The sequence below is a fragment of the Scomber scombrus genome, chromosome 21 (genome assembly GCF_963691925.1).
Source record: "Scomber scombrus chromosome 21, fScoSco1.1, whole genome shotgun sequence".
Classification (NCBI taxonomy): domain Eukaryota; kingdom Metazoa; phylum Chordata; class Actinopteri; order Scombriformes; family Scombridae; genus Scomber; species Scomber scombrus.
Window position 1 is genome coordinate 18,119,371 of NC_084990.1, and position 26,769 is coordinate 18,146,139.

The following is a 26,769-nucleotide window of genomic DNA, read 5'->3' on the forward strand; positions in this document are numbered from 1 at the left end:
AGAAACAGGTTGTGCAGGACAGTAAGCACAAAAATGTCAGCGTTTGGACCGTGAATAAGCTGATGGTGCGCACTAGCAAGGCTGCAGCGGTGGAGGCGGTGATGGAGCTCTGTGGAGAGAGGTGCAGCTGCTTGACTATGCCCAGAGAGGAGGCTCTTTGTGCGGACACTTTGGCAGAGAGGGGTGGGAGAGCTGCGCCAAGCTGGATCTATTCAGCAGCAGCACTTTCCCATGTGGCAACACAACACACACAAACCTGCAGAACAAAGGAATCACACACTTTCCTCTGTCCACCTACTTCACCTCTCTATATTACACTTGTTTAGTGAAAATACAGAATATATGAGGCTCATCAATTCTGTTTTTTCCCCCAGTTTTTCACCAAATAACATCATAATTGTTTTTCCTGCTGCAAGAAGATGATAATCACCACGGTTTACTCTAAAGGAGGTCAATGAGGACAACTCAGAAAATGCTTCTGGTAATAGAAAGTGAAGAGAAAAATGGGAAGAAAATGCAAATGAGTTGCTGATTATGTAATACAGGCCCACTAAGTAAGTAAGAAACAGAAACCGAACAAGAAATGGTACAACTACCAAAGTGATTATGTTGCAAATTATACTTTTAAAATCTGTTTTTTACCCTGATTTTTGTATTACTGATTTTTTAATCATCTTTAAATATAAGAAAGAGACATTTCATGAATTTTTTTTTTCATCTTCTTAACTCAACTCATATTGGATTAGACAAATAGGGGGGAAAAATAACATGGTATGGAAGAAAAATAAATGTGAGTGTTTGTTTCACACATTGTTAGTTTGTGTGTGTACTCTCACCGGGCAGTTGCGCAGGTCTCCCATGTTGCTGGCGTTGCGGAGCAGTTCTCCAAACATGTCCGGTGTGGGTTTCTCTCTGCACTCCAGCATCCTCACTGCCTGGTTACTGCAGCATTGGACACACACACACACACACAAAACAAATACAGTAACTCAGTAAATAATCCACCACTTTCAAATTTATGTAAGTATATAAAGTGTATAAAGATTGTAAGAATATCCAAATGTTTTTGGGGGCCATCATTTCAGTTTCAAACATTTTTCGTTTCATTTGTCTGTTTCTTGGTCTGCATTTAGATACTTCTAATGAAAAACACACTATAAAATTCAAAGATTTTCGACACACATTCAGCGAGAAGTATGACACAAAATGAAACAATTGTCTGCAAATTATGTCTGGCCCTCTTAGTCAGCCCCTTACTCTTTCTCTCATTTGTGTTACTACAGAAAATCTGAAGAATAAAAAGTCAAATAAGGAAAAGAAAGAACAATTAGTGGTTTTATATTGTCATAAATTGAGGATGTCATTGTCAGCAAGTTTCTTAATCCTGTCTGACTGATCGTGATCTTTGACCTTCTAGAAGTGGTCAAGCTGAAAGATTTTCCTGCAGAAAACGATTACATTGTTATTTTACATATTGTTTTTAAAGAACTTTATCCACTTCGGACATAATTTGATTTTTGATTTAATCTTCTTGTGGTATTAAGTAATTATATAAAACAATTTATTAGTAAAAGTGTTTGTGACATGTCCTTCAACGTGGTTTAAGGCAATGACGCTTTAATGCTGAGCTGCATTTATCCTTTTTAAGTACAATTGTCCTCTGAAGGACAAACTGAAATATATGTTATTATCTGTGAATACCAAATGAACTTGTGTCTGCAGCTCAGTGCCATGTATGAGATTATGTGTGCGATGAATCAGCATTGTTTTTTCTGGTGGAGTATTCCTTTAAGAATAACGATTTTAAAAACCATCCAAAATCTCTCCTCCTTCTCCCTGCCTCCCCCTCTCCCCTTCTCTTCTCCTCTCAGCTCTCCCATTAGCCTGAAATGAACTGAACCTCTTCCCTCCACTCTCTCACTCAATTTCAACGCTGCACTCGCCCTCTCCTCTTCAGATGCACGGGCAGATGCGAGGCTAAGAAAGCAGAAAAAACAACAATGCACTTGCACTTCTGTTTACAGAATCCTGCTTGAACCAGACAATTGTTTTGTCTTTTTGTTGCCCTCTGATTATCTTACTCATGTTGACTTTTTCTCGACTGTAAACAACAGAATCTGCTAAGGGTAAAAATAGCTTGGCAATGCCAACAGGCACAAACACAGAGCAGTGGCACCGCTGTGCCCCACAACTACCTTAACATAGTGTGTTTATTTGTACTTTTGCCCCCCATTCATCCCTCTATTTCCTCTGCCATGTTCCATTTCCAAGCAGGATATGGAGCGATATATCCCCTTATTTCCCTTTCGTTCAGTCTCTCCGACCCACTGTTCCACTTATAGATTTATGGCGCCCCCTGGGTCTACTGAATCAAACAGCTGATTGATTACTTCCCCTGTTCCTTATTTCATTGACTCAGAGCGTGTGCGATTTTTATGTAACAGCTCTGAGGATGCACACATGCGCCTCTCCCGCAAGCGTACATGTAAGCTAACATCCACCTGTACATAGGAGCCATGTTATGCACAAGCTCACCTTCTCTTGCATATACGTGAACATACATGTGTGTGTGTATGCATATATGTGTGTGTATGCACGTATATGTGCATGTACGTGTGTGACTGTGCGCGCACAGTTCAGTGTTCAGCAGGTGCGGGGAAGAAGAGAACATGCTGTACCTTCCTTTACTGCCACCCAGTCTCAGCTTGGTGCCAGATTTACTGCAGTGTGTGGTGTGTGTCTGTGTGTGAGTGTGTGTGTGTGTGTGTGTGTGTGTGTGTGTGTGTGTGTGTGTGTGTGTGTGTGTGTGTGTGTGAGTGAGTGAGTGAGTGTGTGTGTGTGTGTGTGTGTGTGTGTGTGTGTGTGTGTGTGTGTGTGTGTGTGTGTGTGTGTGTGTGTGTGTAGGTGTGTGCCTGGTCTTACCAGAGGGATGTAGTGGAGATGTAATGAACCATCTGAATGAAGGGCAGGGGGTCCGATGTGGCTCCACAGCTGTTACACACACACTGCAAAGGCAAATACATCCGCAGATTTATTTCAGCAAATCGTGGTGTGTGTGTGTGTGTGTGTGTGTGTGTGTGTGTGTGTGTGTGTGTGTGTGTGTGTGTGTGTGTGTGTGTGTGTGTGTGTGTGTGTGTGTGTGTGTGTGTGTGTGTGTGTGTGTGTCTCACCTGTTCAAACAGAGTCATGGCAAACTTCTGGTGTGGTATGCAGTGTTTGGCTGTGCAGATGTCTTCTCTACTCTCCGCGCTGATGTGGAAGTGGATACGCATCAGAAGATTCTCCTGAGAAACACAAATAGCAAAGAGGACTTAAATTAATATATGTGTGTGTGTGTCTGTGTGCGTGTGCACTTGAGTTTGGCATATGTGCTTGTTTATATTGTGTATACATATGTACAGTGTGTGTGTGTGTGTGTGTGTGTGTATGTGTGAGTGTGTGCATTTGATCGTTCCTTTCTGTTGGTGCTCTTGTTAATCTGACCGTGGGAGCAGCATCTATATTTCATAAGAAGCCGACTGATTCCCTGACTGAACACATTTACTACCAATCGATCAGACAGCGCCTCTCAGACACACGCATAAAACACACACCGCACACACACACACACACATATACACACACACACAGACACACACAGTGGAGGTCTTTAAGGCAGAAAGAAAGAGGCAGAGAAAGTGGAGGAGAGAAAGCAACAGGAAGGGTTGAAGAGAGGAAGATGACGAGAAAGTGTATAAATAATAAAACCTGTGACTGATTACGGTGTCGCACTTTAATCTTCTCCTGCAGTATTTGATAAGGTTAATTACAAAATTAGACACCCACTATCTGAAAAATACAAAGCTCCCTCACTGTTTAAGATCTTTGCTCATGAGGAAGTAGTTTGTACATACATAATATAAAGCCATGAGGTAGCACTGTTGTTGTGTTTTATTAATATAAAGAGATACAGCCTTAAGAGGAGCGTATTCAGATTATATTAATGGGCCAGTGCACTCAGTCAGAACTACTTGTCGAGAAGTCGAAAATCTTTGGAAATCCCCTTGCCCTTCTCCTCCTCCTCCTCCTCCTACATCTTTCTGACGTCATTGTAACTTTCCAAAACCAAATATCCAACATTCAAACCCACTGCACGATTGATGGCCGGCCGTGTGGAGGTGAGTAAGCAGCCATGGTTTGAACTTCTCTCTCTCACGCTCTCTCTTTTTTAGATTCATGACATGAGTCATTCATCATAGGAAGAGTTGAGTACAACATTATGAACGTCTTCTAGGAGAGGCTGTCTGAATATGTGTGTCATTATCCCTGTATTTGAACTATATACCTCCCTCTCTCCATGATAGCAGACTTTTGACTCCACCTTGGAGTGTTCTGAAAAATTATTAACACTTTTGATTTCTGACAAGGTTGAACAACACGTCATATAAACTACTGCAGTTCTGAGCATCAACCCAACCAGACACTTCATTTACACCTGATATTAACTTATAATCTGTATCTAGATATGGGAATACACGGTGTAAATCCATGCAAAACGCATTCAGATCAGAATGGATCAGCCAAACCACATTCAGAGGTGGTCAGGCTCGCATTGTGATTGGATGCCGGCCAAGTGTAAATGCAATCTGCACAGCATGACTACATTCATAAGAAAAACATCTACCCAGTGAGTTGAAAGGTCACTTAACTCCACCTCTGTCCTCCTGCCAGCTAAAGCAAGCTTGGCAAAAGCTATGAGTAGTACCGGTGGCTAAAACTCGGTATTGCTTCCCATGACCTGGGTCATATCAAGATGAGATATCAAGTTGAGATAATGAAAATATGTTTATTTTAATACCAGGTGTAAATACAAAGACCCACGGATACAGATCAAGATACAGATCACATGTTAGGCTCCATTTACATCTGGTATTAACATCTGATCTGTATCTGGATACTTTATCAGGATAATGACATCCGATCAATGGGTCTTTGTAATTATACCAGGCATTAAAAAGTGTTCTTGTTTTCTCAGCTGTGCCAACATTGTAATCATATCCCAATATGTAAAGCAGCTGTCCCGCACACCCCCAGATTAAAGTAACGGCTGCCACGAATGGAGATCATTCACTTCTGGACTTCTAGTTACCGCTGGCAGGAAGAGGCAGAGTTAGATGACCTTTCAACTTACTGGGACAATTTTTGCTAATGAATGTGGTCACGCAGTACAGATTGCATTTACACCTGGATTCAATCACTGTCCGAGCCCGACCACCTCCAAATGTTGTCTACCTGACCTGATCACATTCTGATACCAATATGTTCTGAGTGCCTTTACAGCTGCTTGCACTAAGATGTGTTTTCTTCATCCAGATTAGTTATAAAGATACAAATTGTGTGTAAATGGGTGTTAATTAGTGTTTCTCCACATAAAACTCAGAAGTTCTATCTTAAAATCTGATAAATCTCTAGAATTTCAACATTATATGACCAAAATGCAGTGTTCTTCCATATTCTTAAAGGAGTTTTAGGACATTTCAAAGCATTCAGGGTTTTGTATAGTTCAGAAATTATTTATTTTAGCCCATTAGTAACAATTACATAAGTGATTATCATGCATCATGATTTTTTTGTGAAAAAATCAAAATCATAAAACACTGACATCATTGAGCCCAATATCACATAGCAACTAAAAATATACAATCTCCATCTCCACTTAATTATCTGCATCCATGTTTTTACATTAAAAGCCACACAGATAATCAAATGTATTAGCTTTATCTCAGCACACAGATAAGTAAATGTGATTAAATCCCTACTGCCAGCAAGAGCACATTGTGTCAGACATCTGCTTGAAAAAAATGCCACAAATTGTCAAAGTGCAGCACCATTAGGTGCAGTCATGCATCATGGGTAATCAAATGTAAAAAATAAGCAACCAACACCTGTCCGCTGCAAAATAATCACATAAACATCAAACTAATCACTTTTAATTTAGTATTCTTTACAGTGTAAATAACATTCAACTTAAAGGACCAGTGTGTAAGATTTAGAGGATCAATTGGCTGAAACATTGGCTGGAATGGAATATAATGTTCATAAGTATGCCTTCAGTAGTGAATAATTACCTGCAAATTAGAATTGTTATGTTTTCATTACCTTAGACTGAACCCTTTATATCTACATAGGGTAGGGTGACCAGACGTCCCCGATTTCCGGGGACAGTCCCCGTTTTGAGTGACCTGTCCCCGTTCAAAGCTGTCCCCGAAAATGTCCCAGATTTTGACACTGAATGGGTGAAAAATGCGCGCAGACTCAAACACCAGTTATTACGGTAGCCATTTAACGCATCGCCAGAGAAGACGTCGTATGACGTACAGACGTTATCAGGACGTACGACCAGACGCAGCAGCGTCAACAACAACAATCTTGAGGCGGCAAAAAGGAAAGAAAAGAAGACCAGCGGTCATTAATGGTATGTTGTGTATGAACTTATTTATTTTGTGTGAATTGGCAGTAGATTTGGCTGTGTGTGTGTGTGTGTGTGTGTGTGTGTGTGTGTGTGTGTGTGTGTGTGTGTGTGTGTGTGTGTGTGTGTGAGTGAGTGAGAGTGAGAGAGAGAGAGAGAGAAGTGATGTAACGTTAAAGTAAGTTGTTTATCTGAATTGAAGACCTAACGTAACTTTATAAAAGTCAGTGGACGTTAACATTATGACAATGTTTTCATATCTGTCATTAGTGAAGCTGTAACGTTAACGTTAGCATGACATTACCAGGTGATGACATTGTATGTGGCCCTGTTTTGGAAGAGGGGGAGGTGGAAGACTGCTTTGGTAACATATGATTTTCCTGTAGGCATAGGAACATGAGACTCTGTTAAAATAATAAATTAATTAATAATAAATCAATGGTTGATAGTTGTGTGTGTTAGGCTAACTTCTGTATTTTGTGTCGGGCTGTGTGGGTAACTAATGACTGTAGTAGTTATAAATGCAGACCATCTGATTAGCTGATGCCCTGAGTCATGTATAATATTAATATACTCATATGTTTTGACTTGGTAATTATTATTAATTACATCTTTATGATATTTACTAGCTACTGGTCTGGCAGCTGTCTTTGCACATGACACTTAACTTTGGAAGAGAGATGTTTTTTCTAAATTATTCTACATTTGTGTTTTTGACACTGCTGCGCGCTACTGATACATGATATTTGTGGGTGCTGATATTTTGATTTATTAACCAGGTCCTTTTGTGTGAAAAAGTACTTTTCCCCATTTTTTATTTCATGATGATAATATTTAATGATTTTTCACCGCCGCATTGAAAATGTCCCCGATTTTCATTTCAGAAATCTGGTCACCTTAACATAGGGAGGAGATCCTCTTCTACGGAGCCGGCCATGTTTCTACAGTAGCCCAGAGGGGACAAACCAAAACTGGTTCTAGAGAGTGCCTTTTTGCATTTTTCGCGAGTATTTCAGCCATCTAAGCTTCTCCCACATGCTTGGAAAGGGAGGCAGGTATTCAGTTGGTTGCAACCTCACTGCTAGATGCCACTAAATCCTACACACTGGTCCTTTAATAACTTTGTATAAATCATCTTAAACCACAAACTAGCTGGATCTGTCTGCATTGTTTTTTGTAGTGGTTACTGGGAATAGTGTGATTACAGCACCTAGCTTGAAGATATAGTGACTGGACAAGGAATATCCACAACCTAATGCAGTGTATATACCAATAAAAAAAATTACTGCACACAAAGTCTAAGCAGAATTTGAATTCTGAGCTTGACAAAACCCCCTTCTTGTGAGGCGGCTGTGCTGTATGTCTGAATTTCTGACTGCAGTAAAGATCCTCAGACACTAACAAAGCAATCTAACTCTTTTCTACAGCTCATACCCGCTTGTGTGCGTGTGTGTGTGTGCATGTTTGTGTGTCGCACACTCACAAAGCACTCAGCAGCGTCGTCCATGATGCCCAGCTGAAAGCGTTGTTCGTCTTGGAAAGTCTTGGCCAGAGCGCTCCGCAGTGCATCTGATGGCAGCACGCGCTCACTGCTGAACTGGAACTGGGCAAAGATACTCTGCAAACACACACACACAAAGACACACACACGCACAGAAATTCATTAATTCTTTAGTTTGCTGCTGCAAATGTACACTCATATGCCACAAATGCTTTTCCTTAGAGACCTCTGCATTGTTAGATAGGAATCTTACAGTATGTGCCCAGGCATGGATATGTATATATTCATGTCTTTACTTACAGACTGAAAGAAAGCTCCCACAACACAAAATATGTAGCTTGTTCTGTCAACTGACCCGTAAAATAGAACCAGAGGAAGCAGTTTTCAACTTGTCAGGACCAAAGTGCTGCACACCAAACCCAGACTGGACTAACACAAACGCTGCGGCCGAGCCTCGAAGCACAGCTGGCCTCAATATCGGACCCTATCAATAATAAATGGTATTTGTAGTGCACTTTTCTCTGACAAAAACAGCTCTTAGAGTGCTTTGTATCAGTAAAACAGAAACCCAACCAAAACTGTTGCAGGGGGCTCAGAGAGAAAGCTAGGCCACTGAAGTGTGTTTTGAGGGCAGTGTTCAGAGCCTGAGGACAAGAATCAGTCAGTTTGGAGAGCTGTTTACAGTGTTTACATCCAGGCAGGTTCCAGGAAACTGCCAGACCAGTAATCACAGCTGTGAAACACTCATTATGACCCCATATACAACCATTGAGTGTTTACTGTTTTGCTCTAATACTGCTGCTTTATTTTAGTGTGTAGGAAGAGGAATTATTATCATCAGCCTTATGAAGGAGGTTATGATTTTGGTCGTATTTGTTTTTGTTTCGGTTTTTGATCGTTAACAGTTTATCTCAAAAACTATTTGACGTATTTCCATGAAAATTGGAAGAAGTGCATACTGAAGTGCATACTGTAGTGGACCATAGTGGATACTGTAGATCCATCACTCATATAAACCACTTTACATTTTCCCTCATACATCTTAAACCACTGGTTGGCCACCTTTTTGGCTTATTAGTGGAGAGATTTCTTCATGTTTATTCAAAACATGAGGAGGTAAAAACTTTCCACCAAAAAAAAAACAACCAAAGATTAGAGATAAGTCCAACAAAAATGTATGACAATGTTTCTAGCTACACCCATTTATGTTGACAACAATTTTCTGACATTTTGGAACACGCATTTGATCAAAAATGTAAGTACTTTGGTACATAAAATATTTGGAAGACCTGGAAACTGATAAAATATCACTTTGATATTTTCTGTAGTTTTTGCCTTACATGACCAACCTGAACTCATAGCTGCATTGTGCAATTACAGCCAAATTTGGATGGCAGTTGTACTCAATTAAAATCAACAGGTGGTATTACAGCAACGCAATAAATTTAAATGGTGAAAACTAACTTTTAACTTAGAGTTCATCCTGTAAGGCTCTAATATTTCTGAAAAAAGATTTAAAGGTTGCTTAAATAGTCATGGACACTATCAGCCAGTCAGTATGATTGTCCATCACTGTGTGTATTCTGATCAACACATATCAAAACTCTAAATTCAAACTGAAATAACAATTTAGAGTATCGTGCAGCTAGTATTATAGTATTTGTGGTTGTATTCCACCTTGCAGTGACTTTGCAGCTCCTATTGGTTGACAATTAAGAGATCCAAGTTCATTTGTACCTTAAACGCAGTAATCGAAGTCTAAACATGACATTCAATCATGCAACGAACTTTTGAGAAAGCTGCAGACGTGTAAAGAAGGAGAGATAAAAGCATGGCTGACTTTCTTCAGATTGCCAACGGATAAAAATGACCTAATTTTTTGTTGGTGAGAATACTCAGCCGGAAAAAGCAAAAGCGAACAACTATTTTTGACCAGCGCTAAAACAAAAATAAACACAAGTCAGTTTGACATGTCAGAGTGGCGGTTGGTGCTCTGGACTGAACAGGCTGCTGGTTTTCTGTCCCAGCGGTAATTCAATCACTGATGAGAGGGCCGGACTGAAAACCAGCAGGTGCTTCGTGTCCTGAGGACCGAGAGACGCTGTATTAAGTGACAGAAAGATATTCTAACACAGTCACATAAGCATCACATGTATGTCATCTGTTCGTATACACAGCAGCTGAAAGCTCAAGCAAGTGAAGCAGTGTATTCAGACATGAGAGTTTGGCTCATGCTTTAAAGATGCTTTGCTACTTTTTTTGTCAAGATGAAGCCACTATTCTTTATTAAGGATTCAAGTACCAACTTTTCACAGCCCTTTCAAGAAGTTTGATACTTCTGAGGCGCTGCTTTAAAATATGCACTAAAATATGAATAGAAATTTACACTCAAGAGTCAGTGTCAGAGTCAAGGCTGGAAGAAGCATTCAGGTCATTTAAGTGAGTGAAAGTAAGCATAGTAAAATGTAGAAATACTATGTTACAAGTCAAAGTACAGAAATATTAGCAGAATATGAACTTATTTGCCCTATATCAAAAGTAAAATACTTCTAATGCAGAAATATTACTCCTGTGAATATTATATTATTATATTATTGGGTTATCATTACTGATGCTATTTGATGCTAATTCTGACTTATATTAGTTAGTTTATTACAAATCATTTAAAAGACAATCACACATGTTGTATGTAGATTTGTGATATGAAAATTATCAAGTAACTAGAAATAAATGTAGTGGATTAAAAATAGAATATTTACCCCTCAAATGCAATAAAGTAAAAATATGTAGCAAGTAAAAGTAGCACGCAAAGTACTGCATTTAAGTTCAGTACTCACTAAATGTACTTTCCACTACTATAATCTATAAATAAATCAAAACCTTTTTATTTTTTAGGTCTGGCTAACAGAGAAAACACATAAACTGATGATTAAATTGTTTAATAAATGTATGAAAAATGGGAAAAACTTAATGCAGGTCAGAGGTGGAGGATGGACATGGTCTCTTTGGTGACTGGTGGGCTTCAGTAATTAACACAATAACATAAAAATGTGCTTAATTAGTAGCAGCAGTACCAACACAGTCTGCATTAATCAAAAAATGAGTGCTTTGGGTAGAGAGTAAAGTTAAGTCTCCAATCATGGTTCTTAAAAATTATGTTCATGTTTAGCTAATTTGGAGGAAATATTTACAGTGTGCTTAGAGTGTTCAGTGCCAACCCAAAACGTTCATACAGAACAAACAATACATGCAAAATCTTCAATCTTCCAAAGTTTTCATAGATAAAACTTTATAACCCACACAGAAGGCAAACCTTGATCTCTGTGCTTTGTAAAACTCCTCCACCCTGACGATCCAGACATTTTCTAAACTGAAAATGAAACATTACCAGTTTCCTCTTCACTTCTTCTACAGATTTTCAAACCTAAACATTAGCCAAAGCTTTTTCTTTTCTTAGCCAGAACTCCATGGAGGTTGTTTTACTTCCCAAATACACAACAAAAAGTTCACAATAAGTTGATCAAACTACAGTAACATGAGATCTTCCAGCCTGAAACACACGTCACAGAATCCAACACAAGTCGAGCCTGAAAAACTATTCCTGGAGGTGTTTCCTGGACATCCCACAGTTTATTTTCTCTTTTATTATATCCCATCTTTATGTAATTGGTTATTTCTAAATATAACCGTTATATTTGACATTTTGGAAGCAGTTTACAGAAACGGCTGTGTGATCATGGAGTGAAAATGTTATCAAACAATATGCCTCCAGTCTGTGTGAGTGTGGCTAAGTGTGTGCAGGCTGAGGGTTGGCAATGGGAAAGGTAATGCAGTCGTGCTGACAGTGAGCAGAGTGTGTGTGTGTGTGTGTGAGAGAGAGAGAGAGAGAGAGAGAGAGAGAGAGAGAGAGAGAGAGAGAGAGAGAGAGATAGAGAGAGAGAGAGAGAGAGAAAGAGAGAGGAAATAGGGGAACGTGTGAGCAATAGGGTGCGTGCAAAAGTGTGTGTGTCTATGTCTGTGTGTGTGTGTGTGTGTGTGTGTGTGTGTGTGTGTGTGTGTGTGTGTGTGTGTGTGTGTGTGTGTGTTATGGTGGCTGTGCTGACTGCAGCAATGCGCCAAGGAGAATGGAGGGGGAATATACCCTACAGAGAGAGGGAGGGAGGGAGAGAGGAAGGGAGGGAGGGATGAGGCAGAGTAAGAGAAGGAGGTTTGTGTGTGTGTGTGTGTGTGTGTGTGTGTGTGTGTGTGTGTGTGTGTGTGTGTGTGTGTGTGTGTGTGTGTGTGTGTGTGTGTGTGTGGGTGAGTGTGAAGACAGGCGCAATCTACACCAACTCCTACATTCATTCATCTTTCTCCTTCCCTCTCCTCCATTTCCACCTCTTTCCTTTCTATTCTTCTCTCCTTTTATTCCTTCCACACAGTGTGCATGTGTATGTGTGTGTGTGTGTGTGTGTGTTCAGGTATCTGCGTCTGTGTGTGTGCGCGCGTGTGTGTGAGTGTTTTGCTGTTGAGAGAGATAAAGTGTTGCAGTGATTTCTAGACGGATAGCCACAGGCAGCCTCTGAACTTCTGTTTACTACAAAGGCAGGCGTCTTTATCTGCTGCGGATAAACAAAAATTCACATGAAATCTTCCCCCGCCACTTTCCCCCTCCAAAACAAAACCCCCCTCATAATCATCGTTTATCTCGCTGGTTCTCTAATATGGATATTTGATAATTTAACATGACGTTAAAGTTCATTTGGTGTGTCTCGTTGTGTTTTTCCAACACTTCTATCTCGTTTGCCGTTGGGAATACAGCTACAAACAGACTGTAGCAACTACTTTACATCTGTTCCCCTTTTTTGACAAAGGAGGCGTAGTGACAGGACGGTTAATGAAAACTGACAGGAAAATGTGAACACTTAACACGGTGACAATACCTTTGATTCGTACACCCACAGCTGACTCACACACAACACACCCAAAAGCCTATGTGTGTGTGTGTGTGTGTGTGTGTGTGTGTGTGTGTGTGTGTGTGTGTGTGTGTGTGTGTGTGTGTGTGTGTGTGTGTGTCTGTACTGTAGCATCCCAGTGTGGTAAGAAAGATTTGTGTGCATGTCTAGGTGTGTGTGTGAGTGTGTGTGTGTGTGTGTGTGTGTGTGTGTGTGTGTGTGTGTGTGTGTGTGTGTGTGTGTGTGTGTGTGTGTGGGTGCACGTGTGTGTGTGTAGCATCCCAGCGTGGGCTCTGCTGGCTCAGCGCTTTCAGTCAGCTAATTAATTACAGAGAAGCGCTGGAGACAGAACAGCGTGTAGAACACACACATCGACACTGCTATACACACACACACACACACACACACACGCACACACACACACACGCTACTACACCACAGCACATTACACACAACACTTTTTCACTCAGACACATATTTGTCATCATTGATGCAACAAATGGCTGGAACAGAGCTGCATAAGGCTCGTTCATTATGAGGGTTTCATGATGTTACAGATCTTCATCTTCTGTTTGGCTACTTTCTATCAGCGGCTGCAGCAACACAGCGGCGATGCAATCTGTAATCATGTTATAAAAGCTTTTACATGTGATGGGAGGCAGCTCTATACTGATGGGGGGGGGGGGGGCTCTGCTGTAAAGTATGAGATGCATTTTACACAACTGAGTAAAAAAAGAAGTAACACCACAATGGAACAATACACTTTAAGAGTAAAAATCCTGCATTAAATAAGGAAAATATTTTGTTTTCGTGAATTAAAGAACTTATTTTGAAGAAAAGTGGAGCTTAATCTTTGTTGCCAAGTGAAAATGTTTCAGGGAATTTTATATAATAAGAAGATGCACAATAGAAAGAAAACAAGAAAAGACAAATTGAGGAAAATAAGAAAAGTGTGAATGTAAAGATGTTAAAAGAATGAAGGAAAAGACAAAGTAAAGAACCAAAGAAAGAAAAATCAAAGGAAAGAAGGAAAATGTCATATGATCAATAAATAATAAAGATAAAGATAAAGTGGACACATTTACACACTACACAACTACACACAGATAGCATTATATACCAGATAAACTTATAAAAAATATTATATGAATATATTATTATTATTATATTATTTTTCATTTGATTTATATATATATTTATTTATTTTTTGTTGTTATATTTATTTTGTTTTGTTTTTGTTTATTTTGTGTGTTCTTTTTTTATTATTATTTTTGTGTATTGTTTAAATCTGGAATAAGGGAATATGCCTCTAAAGTACAGTACACGAGTTTGGACACACTTTTCCATTCACATCAATGAAAAAGTGTGTCCAAACTTTTTACTGGTACTGTATGTACATATTCTGTTATTCATTTATTTTCAATAAATATATCGTACAAAAAAGGGGGACATTTGTTTGTATTTTTCAATCAAGTAATGAAAAGTATTGGCGACTGGTTGTATAAACCTTTTCCAGAATTTCCCCAGCTGTGTTTATTATTAGGAGACATGTCTCACCCACCACCGATACTTCCAAACAAGAATCTGGACTAACATCGGAGGGTTTTATTGGATCTCTCCATCTTTAATAGTGTCAGACAAAAGCCTGATTTTGCTGAATGGTTAAAATGAATTATGCTCCTTGTGTTTTCTAAAGTTTCTATGACGTTAAGACTATTGTTTAGTTTATATCGAGTAGAAAACACAGTATGAAGTAAATATGTCTGTCTCATTTCTATAATGATTATATTGTATTTTGTTTATAATTTGTACATATTATGTTTATTGGTTTACGAGGAGGCAGAACCACCACATGTTTAATAGTTAGCATATTTTTTAATGTGCATTATAGTCTTTATTTGTTAGACAAGTTCATTAAAAAAAGACGTGGATTACATGAAGAAAGCATATGGAAGAAAAGACTCTTCTTTTACACAAAACCTGTGTATATAACTCAAGACATTAGATAAACATAGTGGAGAACCAAATATTATATCTTCTTCTGAAATGTAGTGAAGTAAAAGTAGAAAGAGCCAAAAGGTCACACTCAAGTAAAGTTCATTGTGTTAGATTCACTCTTTCTGTCATCACAACAGTTTATGTGTTAAACAAAAAGAGTAAACGGGAATAAACAGAAGACAAAATGATGGACAGCATTGCACCCGACAGAAACCACTAGAATCTAAACCTTCTTCAGCACTGAATCCAATAAAAACCCAAGTGACAGAGACCAGTTTACACCTGACATTAACACGTGGACAGCGCTAAATACAAGAGTAAACGATCAAGAAATCCAAATATCCATTTGTGATTGGATCACCGGAGATGCATGTTAATGCCAGGTGTAAACGGGGCCAAAGATCTGTTAGACAGATAAGTGATCTATGGGAAGTGTAACACAGGAAAACACCAGAGCTGCTTCACGTTTGCAGGTTTTAAATCCTCCTCAAGCCATTAGTGCCTAAAGTGTAAGTGTTTTTACCTTTAATGCGCAGAAGATACACGAGTCCTCCATGCACTTGTGTGTGGTCAGCTGTCGAAAGCTTCTGCGGAAAATGTCAAGATGCCACAGTACCTGAGGGACAAAACACACGTTTACACACACACACAGAAAGACTTAATATATCAACCTCTGTTATTTCAGTTATGTTTTGACGCAGATCCACTGACACATATTCTTTTTCCCTTCAACTGTAAGATCTCTCTTTATATTTTTCATCATTTGCTCATCCTCGATTCTTCTACCATTTCTTGTTCTGTCTCTGAGCAACAGGAGTGTATTTATTGAGTCCAAAGATGATTTTTCATCCTGTGTTTCACAGAGGACAGTGACACTCCAGGCTCTTCATGAAAATATGATTTTAACAGGGTTCATTGTTTCTGATTAGTTAACTTGTGATGCTTTTTTGTTTTTACCAGATCTTACTTGAGCATTAAGTGGACAAACTTTTTTTCAGCACACTTTTAAATTGAGCCAAAAGTTCCATTTACATTTTAAAAATTATGATCTATATCTAGATCAGCAGGTAGCGCGGCACCCTTGAGTGCCTCAACAATAGACCATGGTGCCACAAGACATGCTCATTTCTCTTCTTTTTTAATTGTAAGTCATTCATAATGTTTCACCAAATATGTGCTTGCATTAGTTTAAATTCTATATAACATTTTAAAAAAGAGAAATAAGGAATTAAGATTGGAATCAATCAACATATTCACAGCTATGATTAGTGACATGACAGCTCATGGTTGCCATAGTAACACGTGGCTTCTAGGTGCACAGCAGTCACAAATAGCAACTAGCAGAGTGATGGAAAGATGTGAAAGGTAAAGTTATTATGATAGGGTGCCACACTTTTAAAATGTTTGGGAACCACTGATATAGATGTACAATCTGGACAATTTATGGAAAATATCTGATTTTTATGTCAACAAACAACCAAATTATTTTTGCTTCTCTTTGGATGTTTCTCACAAAAGCAAAAAAGCTGCATGGATTTTGTCTTGGTGCAAACTGAGACACAATTATTACTGCTCCAAATAACTCTCAATTTAGTTTTATGTTGGGTTAAAAGTGACAAAGCCACTCTAATATTTTCACTTCAAGGGGTTCAAAACAACAGTTTATGGCTGTATGAGGGGACTCCTCTGCTAACTTTAAACTGTGCACAACAGTTCAGGTATTGCCATGGCAACCTTGTCCATATTGATTTGTTACTCATCCATATTGATTTGTTGCATGTTAAGAGAAACTGCTACAAAAGCATCCTGGTGTTTGTGACAAAACTAATCGTAAAGCTAAGATTTTAGGAGATTTTTTTTTATTCTCAATCATATTTCCTGCAGCTTTAAGAAAAGCACAAAAAAAGCATTTTGAGTTATATTAACACAGAATCAAAGGACTTCCTGTAACATGAGATGTTTTCTGAAAATCAGCACCTCAGTCTGCAGCTCTGTGTGGCTTTCGGCCATTTTCAGCTAATTGTTTTTCCCAACAGCGCCCACTCAGTGTGATTTCTACTTTGTATATTTTCAGCCACAGAAGAGAGAAAGGCAGATTCTGCAGGACGGACGTACAGACAGCAAACGAGCAGCACACATAAAACAAGGAAGAACACATAAAAACTAAGTGGTCTGCATGAGGTAGACTCTTTGTGTCCTCTGTCTCTCTCTTAGTGCATAATTAGGGGAACGAGCACTCAGTACATTCATTCGCCATGCTGGAAGATAATATTGACACAACACTGTCCCTTAGGCTTCGACTGAGATCTGCAGCACACATGCACAGGTCCACACACGGTTACAGTATGCATGCACAGTACAAAAGCCACACAGAAACACACACACACACACACACACACACACACACACACACATAAAACCAATACGTATGGCAACCTTCTGTGTATGTGTGTGTGCATGTGTGTGTGTGTGTGCGTGTGTGTGTGTGTGTGTGTGCGTTAAGGAGAGTGATAGGTGGAGGAAAGAGGGGGCGGAGGATGACAGACTGCATGCTGACGCCAGTGTATGCGTTCTATCTTTCCCCCCTCTCTGTTTCCCCTCCTCACTCCGTAGTTTATTTGGTCGTGATGAATCGGCGCCCTGCACAGCACTGCAGCAGCCACAAGGAGGGCACACTCTCTCCATGCCCATCTATCTATCTATCTATCTATCTATCTATCTATCTATCTATCTATCTATCTATCTATCTATCTATCTATCTATCTATCTATCTATATATCTATATATCTATCTATCTACCTACCTATATATCTATCTATCTATTTATCTATCCATCTGACCTCATCAGCCTGTGATTTTAGGAAGTCATCATCATCATCATCATCATCATCAGCTACTGGCCGTCTTTGTCATTTGAGTGACACCTGACCCTGAGAAGAGGTGGTCCTGCCTCATTGTCTGTGCAGTCAGCTGTTTACAGGCTCATAAAAGTGGAAGATAAAAGTACAAGAAATATCAGAATTTGGAGCATCATACAGATTTGATTTTGTACTTATGTGTATGATTGGGTTGTATTTGTAAATAGCTTGACAAATGTATTCTTTTCAAAGTTTAAATAATTTAGATTTTGGGCACCATGATGTATACATCATTAAGGCTTTATATGTTGTGACTGGTGGCTGGAGCTATAAATGTCAATTAATTGTAAAATAATAGATTTTGGTGCAGTTGATCTGCAGCTCACCTTAAAAATAGATTAGAAAGTTGGTTTCTTATTCATTTATATGCAAAACAATCACAAATTATTAAAGATTAACATAGCCATTAGCTATTATAAAGTCATAGCTATTATTTGTAATACAGTAGGTACCATTGGAAAGGATATCTGTGCACACAATAAAACCACACAAGTGAGTACAAATGAATATAAAGAGACACGTCTTTCCAGGGAGGAATGAAGACAATTAGAGACACAGCTTCAGTTATTAATGGCATTCAATGGGAAACACTTTTGTTGTCACAGTGAAGTGCTGCAGTTTCTAGCAGATCACCGAAGTCGTGCATGTCAGCAGAACAGCACAATGAAGACAATAAAAGGTCTTTATAATCCAACAAACTCTCAGAGACATAAACCGCATGTTATGTTTTTCCGCTATGTGCCTCACACTGCAGCTTTCTGACCTCAGCCCCTCCTTATCTGCTCTCTTATTACCAGACGTAATGATGGTTTATCTTTTCCACTGACTTTTGTTCATTAAATGACACTGTTGTAATTCTTCTGCAGCTTCTACCTTATTATTTTGTCTGTCAGGCATTACCTCTATAATGGCCTCATATTCCCTCCCTGCCTTGCTATTGTGCTCAGTGTTTCCCGCCTCTCGTCGTCAGCTGACCTTCACGCCCACCTTCATACTCATCAGCCCCCCCAAAGTACATATTTGTTAGCCTCTGTTCTTGTTTGCCTACCCGCTCCTTCTTTGGATTTGTTTCCCTCTGTTGCTGTGAATCAACACAAAGTAAACCTCATCTAAATCCTACCTGCTCTGTCGTAGAGTTTTGATTTTTAAGTCCAAACGTTACAACTGCATGATTTGTTGGATTCTGTTGCCCTGGCAGTTTTATTGTTCTTCTTAATAAATCCTGCATTGTTGCTTAGATTAATGAGGAAGCAAGGCTTACTCTGCTAAATAAAACTGTGAAACTATTTATGCAGTACATGGCTCAGAAATTATATTTACTTATTGAAATGAGAGATAGTGGTTATAATCTTAAAGGTAGTTATATGTTCAACAAAAAAAGATGTTTGAAATAATTGAGCAAACTTGAGGATAAATTAAAAATGTGTAAAACAATCATTATGTTTAAGAAAATGTTAGTACAAGTACAATAATATGATCAAACATGGTACTTTGTGTTTATGGACATTAGATTGTTCAGTGAAATAGTCTGTTTAAAAGATTTCCACATTTGCCCAATTATTTATTGATTTATTTTTGTTAATGCTGCCCTGCCTTTATTGAACGAGTATGAAGTAAGGAGTACAATGAAGTACTTGGTGTCTTGGTGAATGTACAACTGTTCAGCTTTCACTTTTGCAGTCTTATTTAAGAAGATTTGTTGGCTGTTTTTGTTAAATGGGCTTTTTGGTATGTTTTTTCCAGTTTGATGACATTTACATTTTTCTTGAAGTGCTGCAGACTGAAATAAAGCTTAACGATGATGATTTGAGCTCAGGATGCTGCACAGTTGGTGATTTTATAACAAACTGTGGTTCTCTGCAGTCAAGCCAACACAGTTTTGGGATGCTTAATTTGTAATGCCCTTTAACTTCATCAGTATTGGAGGATAAAACCCTTGAATGCATACTGTTGTTTACAGCTTACAGTTACAGTTAGCTTTTCATAAAACAACACTGCAGAAAACAATGGAAGCCTACAATAAATCTGAAGTATTTTTGCTGATTTCCATACTCTCCTCCATACCGCTGTACACACACACACACACACACACACACACACAACAAGCCACGACCTGACAAGTGAACTCATGTTTCTGCTTCATCAAAGCCAGTAAACTCCTTTAAGCTATTTTATTTTCACCTTTATTTACACAGTGAAAAGTTGCTGAGCATGTACACTTTAAACCTTCCTCCGAGCTCATTAAATTACACACACAGCTCCTGAAGCTGCTGCTGCTGCTGACACCAGACAGCAGGGGGTTGGCTGCCTTGCTCAAGGGGTCCTTGGGGGCAACAAAGCCGGAGAGAGTCTTTCACTTGCTGCATTATACAGTAAACAAACAGAGTCTGGCTCCGCAGTGCTGCAATGATTATTACGACTGTTCTGCTAATTAATTAATCAGGAATCTTTTATGGAAAATTGCAAAACATTTCATGCTTTCAGCATCTTAAATGTTGGATTCAATTGAATATCTTTGGGTTTTGGACTCGGACAAAACAAGCAATTTGAAGATGTCATCTTGGGCTCTGAGAAAATGTGATTTTTAATTGTTCAGCATTTAGCATTTTTACATTTTGTACAAACAATGTAATCAATAATTAAAAATTATCTTTAGTTGCAGCCACACTGCTAATACAGTAAGTTTTTCCTAAACTGGAACCCCTTATTCTTTACTTCAAACTTGCCATCAACTACATGCCAACACACACACACACACACACACACACACACACACACACACACACACACACATACACACACACACATAAACACACACACACACACACACACACACACGCACACACACACACGCACTGCAGTTTAATTCTATTGAAATTATATAAGCAAACGTGTACAAATGAGCACACACACTCACAGAAATACAATGAAAAATAGCAGAAAAGCATCTTAATACTTTAAAATTCCCTCAGTTTATATGTGTCCTGATACACATCCTGTCTTCTGTGTGTGTGCGCGCATGTGTGTGTGTGTGTGTGTGTGTGTGTGTGAGTGTGTGTGTGTGTGTGTGTGTGTGTGTGTGTGTGTGTGTGCGCATGTGTGCGTACATGTGAGTGTGTGTCCTTGGAGTGGCCCACTTCTCTCCCTGCTGAAGCTGCTTTACATGCCTTTGTTGAGGCATTTTCTTCATTTCAAAAATAAACTTTATGTCCTTCACTGTGTCTTTTCATCTCTCCCTTCTCTCTCTCTCTCTCTCTCCCTCTCTCTCTCTCTTACCTTATTTGACTCTTTAATTCCATTGTGTCTCCAAGCAGCATCCCTTTTTTTCTTCTCTTAACTTTCTCCATACTGTATACTCCTCATCCCTCTTTCTTCCCCTCTGCGCTCTTCAACTCTCCCTAAGCTTCTGCCCCATCACCCCCTCCTCCTCAGCTTCCTCCAGCCTCCCTCTCCTCTCCTCTTCCCTCTCTCCCTCGCATTTATGTGTGGGAGAGAGAGAGAGAGAGAGAGAGAGAGAGAGAGATGCAGCAGTAGCAGTGCAGTGAAAGCATCTCCACACACACAGACTGGATGTCCACACTGTGGCCAACCGGCTGCAGAGCCAAAACCCACCAAAACACGCAAGCACCCGTCAATATGGCGGCTAATCTCATCCCTGTCCCGCTTAAATATCAGTTTACTGCAGTGTGAGAGGGGGGTATGTGAGCAGCGGGCGCAGGCAAGCATGTGTCAGCATTGTGCATGCAGTGGAAATCAGTATTATTGGAATACCTCAAAGTTTTTAAATGTATGTCTTTATGACAAGTGGCAACAAACACAAATCACAACATGCTACACTGAAAAGACAAAATCCCAACATTTAAAATATCCTCAGTAAGCAAACATGAACAGAAATAGACATAATTTCTGTAACTGCGATATTTCTGGCAGAGCACATAAAGCATGCTTTTTTATTTGTAAATCACTGTATTTTTTACAGTATTTTTAACATGGACGGGTTTTGTTTTTTTCAGAGTGCACTCAGAATGTATTAGGACACATTTCTTCACTGTGCTGGCTTTGTACTTCAGCGCATTGGATTTAAAAATGAGACAATGGCTATGAGATTAAAATGCACAGTTCAGCTTTAATATGAGGGTGTTCACATCCACAACAGATCAACAGTGTAGAAACTGTATTTAGGCGTACAAAAGTAATTGGACAAGTTGCAGTAGCATAAAATTAAATAAAGTTGTCGTAATTAATATTTAAACGATAGTCCGAAGTCTCTGATACAAATACATCAGTATACACTTTCTGTGATGCTCTGCAGGCCTGCACTGAAGCTATATTCATTCATTATATTTTTTTGCTTTCAGTCTGGTTTGCACTCACTGAACTGGCTCCAAATACTGTGCTATTCAATATTTTCTTGGAAATGAAATCACATAAAAAATAACAAAAACTACGTGGAGCCTTTAGATCGAAGTGTGGACCTTTTCGGCTACTTTTATGTGAACTGAAAATAGGCGGTGGATTGAGGTCAAGTGACTGATTTGGCCAGTCAAAACCACCACACAGTCCCAAAAAACTCAATGAAAAACATGTCACTGTCCTAATACTTCCCGACTGCCCTGAATTTGTGTTTGTGTGTGTTTATCCGACTGACCTGCAGAGCGCTGTTGAGGAAGCAGCTGTTCTGTCCCGGCTCGTTGCTCAGGCCTTTGCTGGGTGCGATAGAGGTCATGGTTCTCGGGGTCACCAGCCCCTGCACCCCGCCTACTGCTCCGCCACCCGATGCAAAGTAGTTCCTCTTCCACGACATCACTACCTGGACGCCCCCGTTTTCACGGCAAGGCGGGGAAGGGGCGGGGCAGCAGACAAAGCGACGGCCTCTATGTCACTCCCATGAGAGAGAAAGACGGAGAATGAGAGAAAAGCGGAGGAGGGAATGGAGGGAGGAAGCGGACGGAGGCGGCGGCGGTAGTTCGAGGAGTTGCGGTGTGTCTTGGATGGGGATTTGGCACCCATACAACCCTCCCCCTCTCCAGCCGTGCTTTACTTTAGAATCTGTCCACTTGCTGGAGCCAGTGTTGGCTTTTTCTTTTTTTAGCTCCTTGGATTTAGCGGTTTATGTTTAAGGACAAAAGAGCATGTCCAAAGCGTCCTCCGGCAGATTCTGTCAGATGTTGATTAGGCAGCACAGCTGCTCCCATGTGGGAACTACTTCGATGCTCTCTTCTTCACTCTATTCTTTAACTTCGCCTGCAAGACACAAAGACCAAACTGTTAGTCCCCCGCACACAAAACAGCTAGCCAGGTGAACTTTAATAAAAACTAAATAAAGAGTCACTTAACACCACCTGAAAAAATTTTTTTATCGAACATCTGGTGATTTCACTTCTCACCTTGCTGCAGTGATGTACAGGTGCACTCCAGGACGCTATGACATCACTGCTCGGTGTGGTCACACCCAACCACTACCATTATCTAGGTCTAGACAGATGTGAAACAAGCTTGAAACTCTGGTGTTAAGTCACTCTTTAAACACATAAAATGTTAACTTTTATACTGCATAATGAACTGAGTGTGATGAGAGTTCAGTTAGTTATGAATAAAAACTCTTAATACTTGGTTCTAATTTATGATGAGGATTTTAAGGTGGCTTAATCTCTGTAGCGTTAGCTAGCTAACTGTAAGTGCTACTGATATAGCCTAGCACAATTTGGTTTCTTTTCAAACGAGTGTAGGAGACAGGGAAATTTGAAATATTCCTTACATTGCCTTTAAGGAAGAACTGCATTAATAATCAGTAAGTTTTGCTGTATATGTAGTGTGAAAGTGAGGCTCATATGGTATTATGTAGCCAAACCAGAGCTAAAAGGAGGACAAATCTGGACTTGCATTTATCAAGTGGATACAAAAATGACTGCATATTAATGGTAATGTCGCTCTATGTGTGCTGGATATTTAAGCAGGCAAATATTCGCTAACACATTAGCCATGACAAGCTAAGGTTTTGGCTGTGCATTTGTCAGCTTGTTGTGATGTTCTTTTGCCCCTTAGTGGCCAAAATGTATGTGAACGCATCATTTCATTGCTTATACATCATGAATCATGTAAGTCATCATGCGAACATGTGTTACTTAGGGTAACATTGCATCAGCAGTATTATACACAGGGACCGCTTGGAGAAATCTGTTATGTCATTTCATAGTCAGTACTTAGGGACATTATCTGGAGCTTATGCTGGTTCAAGCATCACTGTGTGTGCAAAGCTTCCGAAATGTGTGTGTGCATGAGAGAGAGATTGAGAAAAAAAATAGACAGTCTGTGTGCGTGTTTCTGTTTGTCACCCTACAGTATGTGTGTATGGGTGTGTGCACATGAAGTTGCATAACACCACAGGGCAGTAGCTAACAGATCCGCAGTGCCCCCTCCATCCTCCCTCTCTTCCTTCCCCTATAGCTTCCCCACTTTTGGCAAAGCTCCCTCGCCTGGTTGCCGGGCTGCGTTGCCGGCACAGCACCCCCTTTGGCGAAAGGCCAGAGGGCATAGGGATGCTGCGGCGAGCAGGCAAGCAGCGTGGGCTGTCGCTATGGCGATGGCCACATGGGATTGGGGTGATGAGGGGTTGGGATGGAGGGGTGGCAACGTCGTGACAAGGAGGGCAAGTGAGCCAAAATGGACGGAAATATTATGCAACTGCTAGACAGCATTGTTGCAATGTCAGTTCATATCCCATATATCTATCTATCTATCTATCTATCTATCTATCTATCTATCTATCTATCTATCTATCTATCTATCTATCTATCTATCTATCTATCTATCTATCTATCTATATTTCTATATATCTATCTGTCCATCTATCTATCTACATGACAAAAGCAGAAATTCACATTTGATACACTCATCCATAAACAAACAAATCCAAATTGCCAGAGGATTTATAAAGGGATTTGGCTAGCATGCCCCTGTGTGCCATTTTTCCTCTACAGAGCAGCATCCTGAGCTTCTGTCTCAGCATTCAGTATTTGTGTGTGTGTGTGTGTGTGTGTGTGTGTGTGTGTGTGTGTGTGTGTGTGCGCGCGTGTGTGCGTGTGTGCGTGTGTGTGTGTGTGTGTGTGTGTGTGTGTGTGTGTGTCCCACTGAGCGTGTGGAGTGTGTGATCACACATCCTCTCTCTGACTGCACCCTACAGCCATACACAACTGAGATTGCTCTGGCAAGCCCTCGCACAAGCGCTATTTATGTGGCCTGTGTGTATGTGTGTGTGTGTGTGTGTGTGTGTGTGTGTGTCTGTCTACATCTTCAGCTAGTTACCATGGAAATAGGCCAAGCAGCAGGCACGCGGGGGAAAAGCCGAACCATGTGATTTAACTGAGAGACACACTGTGCTGCACTGGTTAAGAAAGCATACATACACACACACAAACACACACACACACACACACACACACACACACACACACACAGAGACAAACACACACAGAGACACAGGGGGCTGGCGAGTGATGATGATGTGTATTGATGGTGGAGAGTTCCTGGAAGCCAGATTGAGTCAAGGCACAAGTCAATCAAACTCTCTGACCCTGCGCTGGCAGGCATAAGGAGACCAGGACCTGCGGTCACAGCCCAGACAGCAACCACACAGAAGACATTTTCCACATGTGATGTTGAGGTGAGGACGGTGGTTGTACATCCAGGTGCAGACAAGAGTATGTTTGTGTGTGTGTGTGTGTGTGTGTGTGTGTGTGTGTGTGTGTGTGTGTGTGTTTCATCTTCTAACCCTGTAAATCAGTCCTAGCTCAACTTGGAGCGTGAGGACATGGTTGCATGGTGAAGTCCCGACTTCTGCCAGGGTAAGGATGTGGATTTAGGATCAATAATGTAGTTAGGAGGACATTTAGCTTACATTTAGAGGGTCAGTACACCCAATTTACAAAAACATACTTCTAAAACCTTTACTCTTTAGATATTTGTCTCTAAGATTCCTGCTGCCACCCCAAAACAATGGAGGTATTAAGTTTTTGGTGCTCACAGCTTTGAAAAATGACATTTGAGAAACAATGTCAAGGCTATTCTGCATAATTCACAGATAAATAGAAACGTTTTTTATTGGAACTACTTTCTCTTGAAGAAATAGTCCCTGTAAAAACTGCTGATGACATTCTCTGTGCTTTTCTAAATGACACTTTCATAGCTGTGATCACCACGAATTAAAGTCTCTTCACCTTCATTGTATTAGGCAGAGGCAGATATCTGAGAACCAGTGCAAGTAGAGCCAAAACTATCCACATGGCTAGATATCAGTACAAGTAAGTGAAGAATTATGTTTTAATTTTATTTGGATAAAGCGACCTTTTAACCTTTTCCAACTCCGACATGGTTCCAACCTGCAGAACATTACTGTACATTCAAATTAAGGTCTTAAGGTCACTAAAGTAGCCCGTCAGGTTAGATTGAACTAAAAGGACATGTACTGCATAAAATATATGATGGTGTTGTGGTGCACCTATCAAATAGCACCTTGAAATTTAAGACATAAGTATAAGTAAGTATTCTATTTTTTTCCCATAAAAAAAGACAAAAATTACTCCTTAATTACCATCAACACACACACACAACCACCTATTTTGCTTCAATTGCACCAACACCATCCTGTTGCTGTCAATACTCATTAGAGCACCAAATGTGTATTAATCCACCACTGAAATTAGTTCCCTAATGAACAATTTACTCCAGTTTCAGTAATATTTAATAGAAACTGAAACTATATATTTGTGACCCATCTTTAAAGATTAACGTCTTCTTTTGGAACCAACAGGATTGGGGCAAATACAGAAAGTATGTGTGATGTCAAAAGGTGTCAAAAGTTTGAATACATAAGGAAACAAACTGATTCAGACAATGGTATGTCAAGTCAACCTTTAAAAGATGGGTTTGGATGTTAAAAAAATAAATTCAGTTTGTATCTAAATGCATGTG

At 39.8% G+C, this 26,769-nt stretch overlaps 1 protein-coding gene across 1 annotated transcript in view; it reads right to left on the bottom strand.

Moving 5' to 3' along the window:
- The window catches only part of LOC134003119 (inactive ubiquitin carboxyl-terminal hydrolase 54-like), a 43,437-nt gene extending 20,834 nt beyond the window's left edge, over window positions 1-22,603 (bottom strand). The window contains 6 exon segments of the mRNA XM_062442251.1: window positions 837-942; window positions 2,923-3,005; window positions 3,171-3,284; window positions 7,932-8,066; window positions 15,405-15,497; window positions 22,448-22,603. Coding sequence (XP_062298235.1) covers window positions 837-942; window positions 2,923-3,005; window positions 3,171-3,284; window positions 7,932-8,066; window positions 15,405-15,497; window positions 22,448-22,603 — 687 coding nt within the window.
- Between the last annotated feature and the right edge of the window lie 4,166 nt (window positions 22,604-26,769).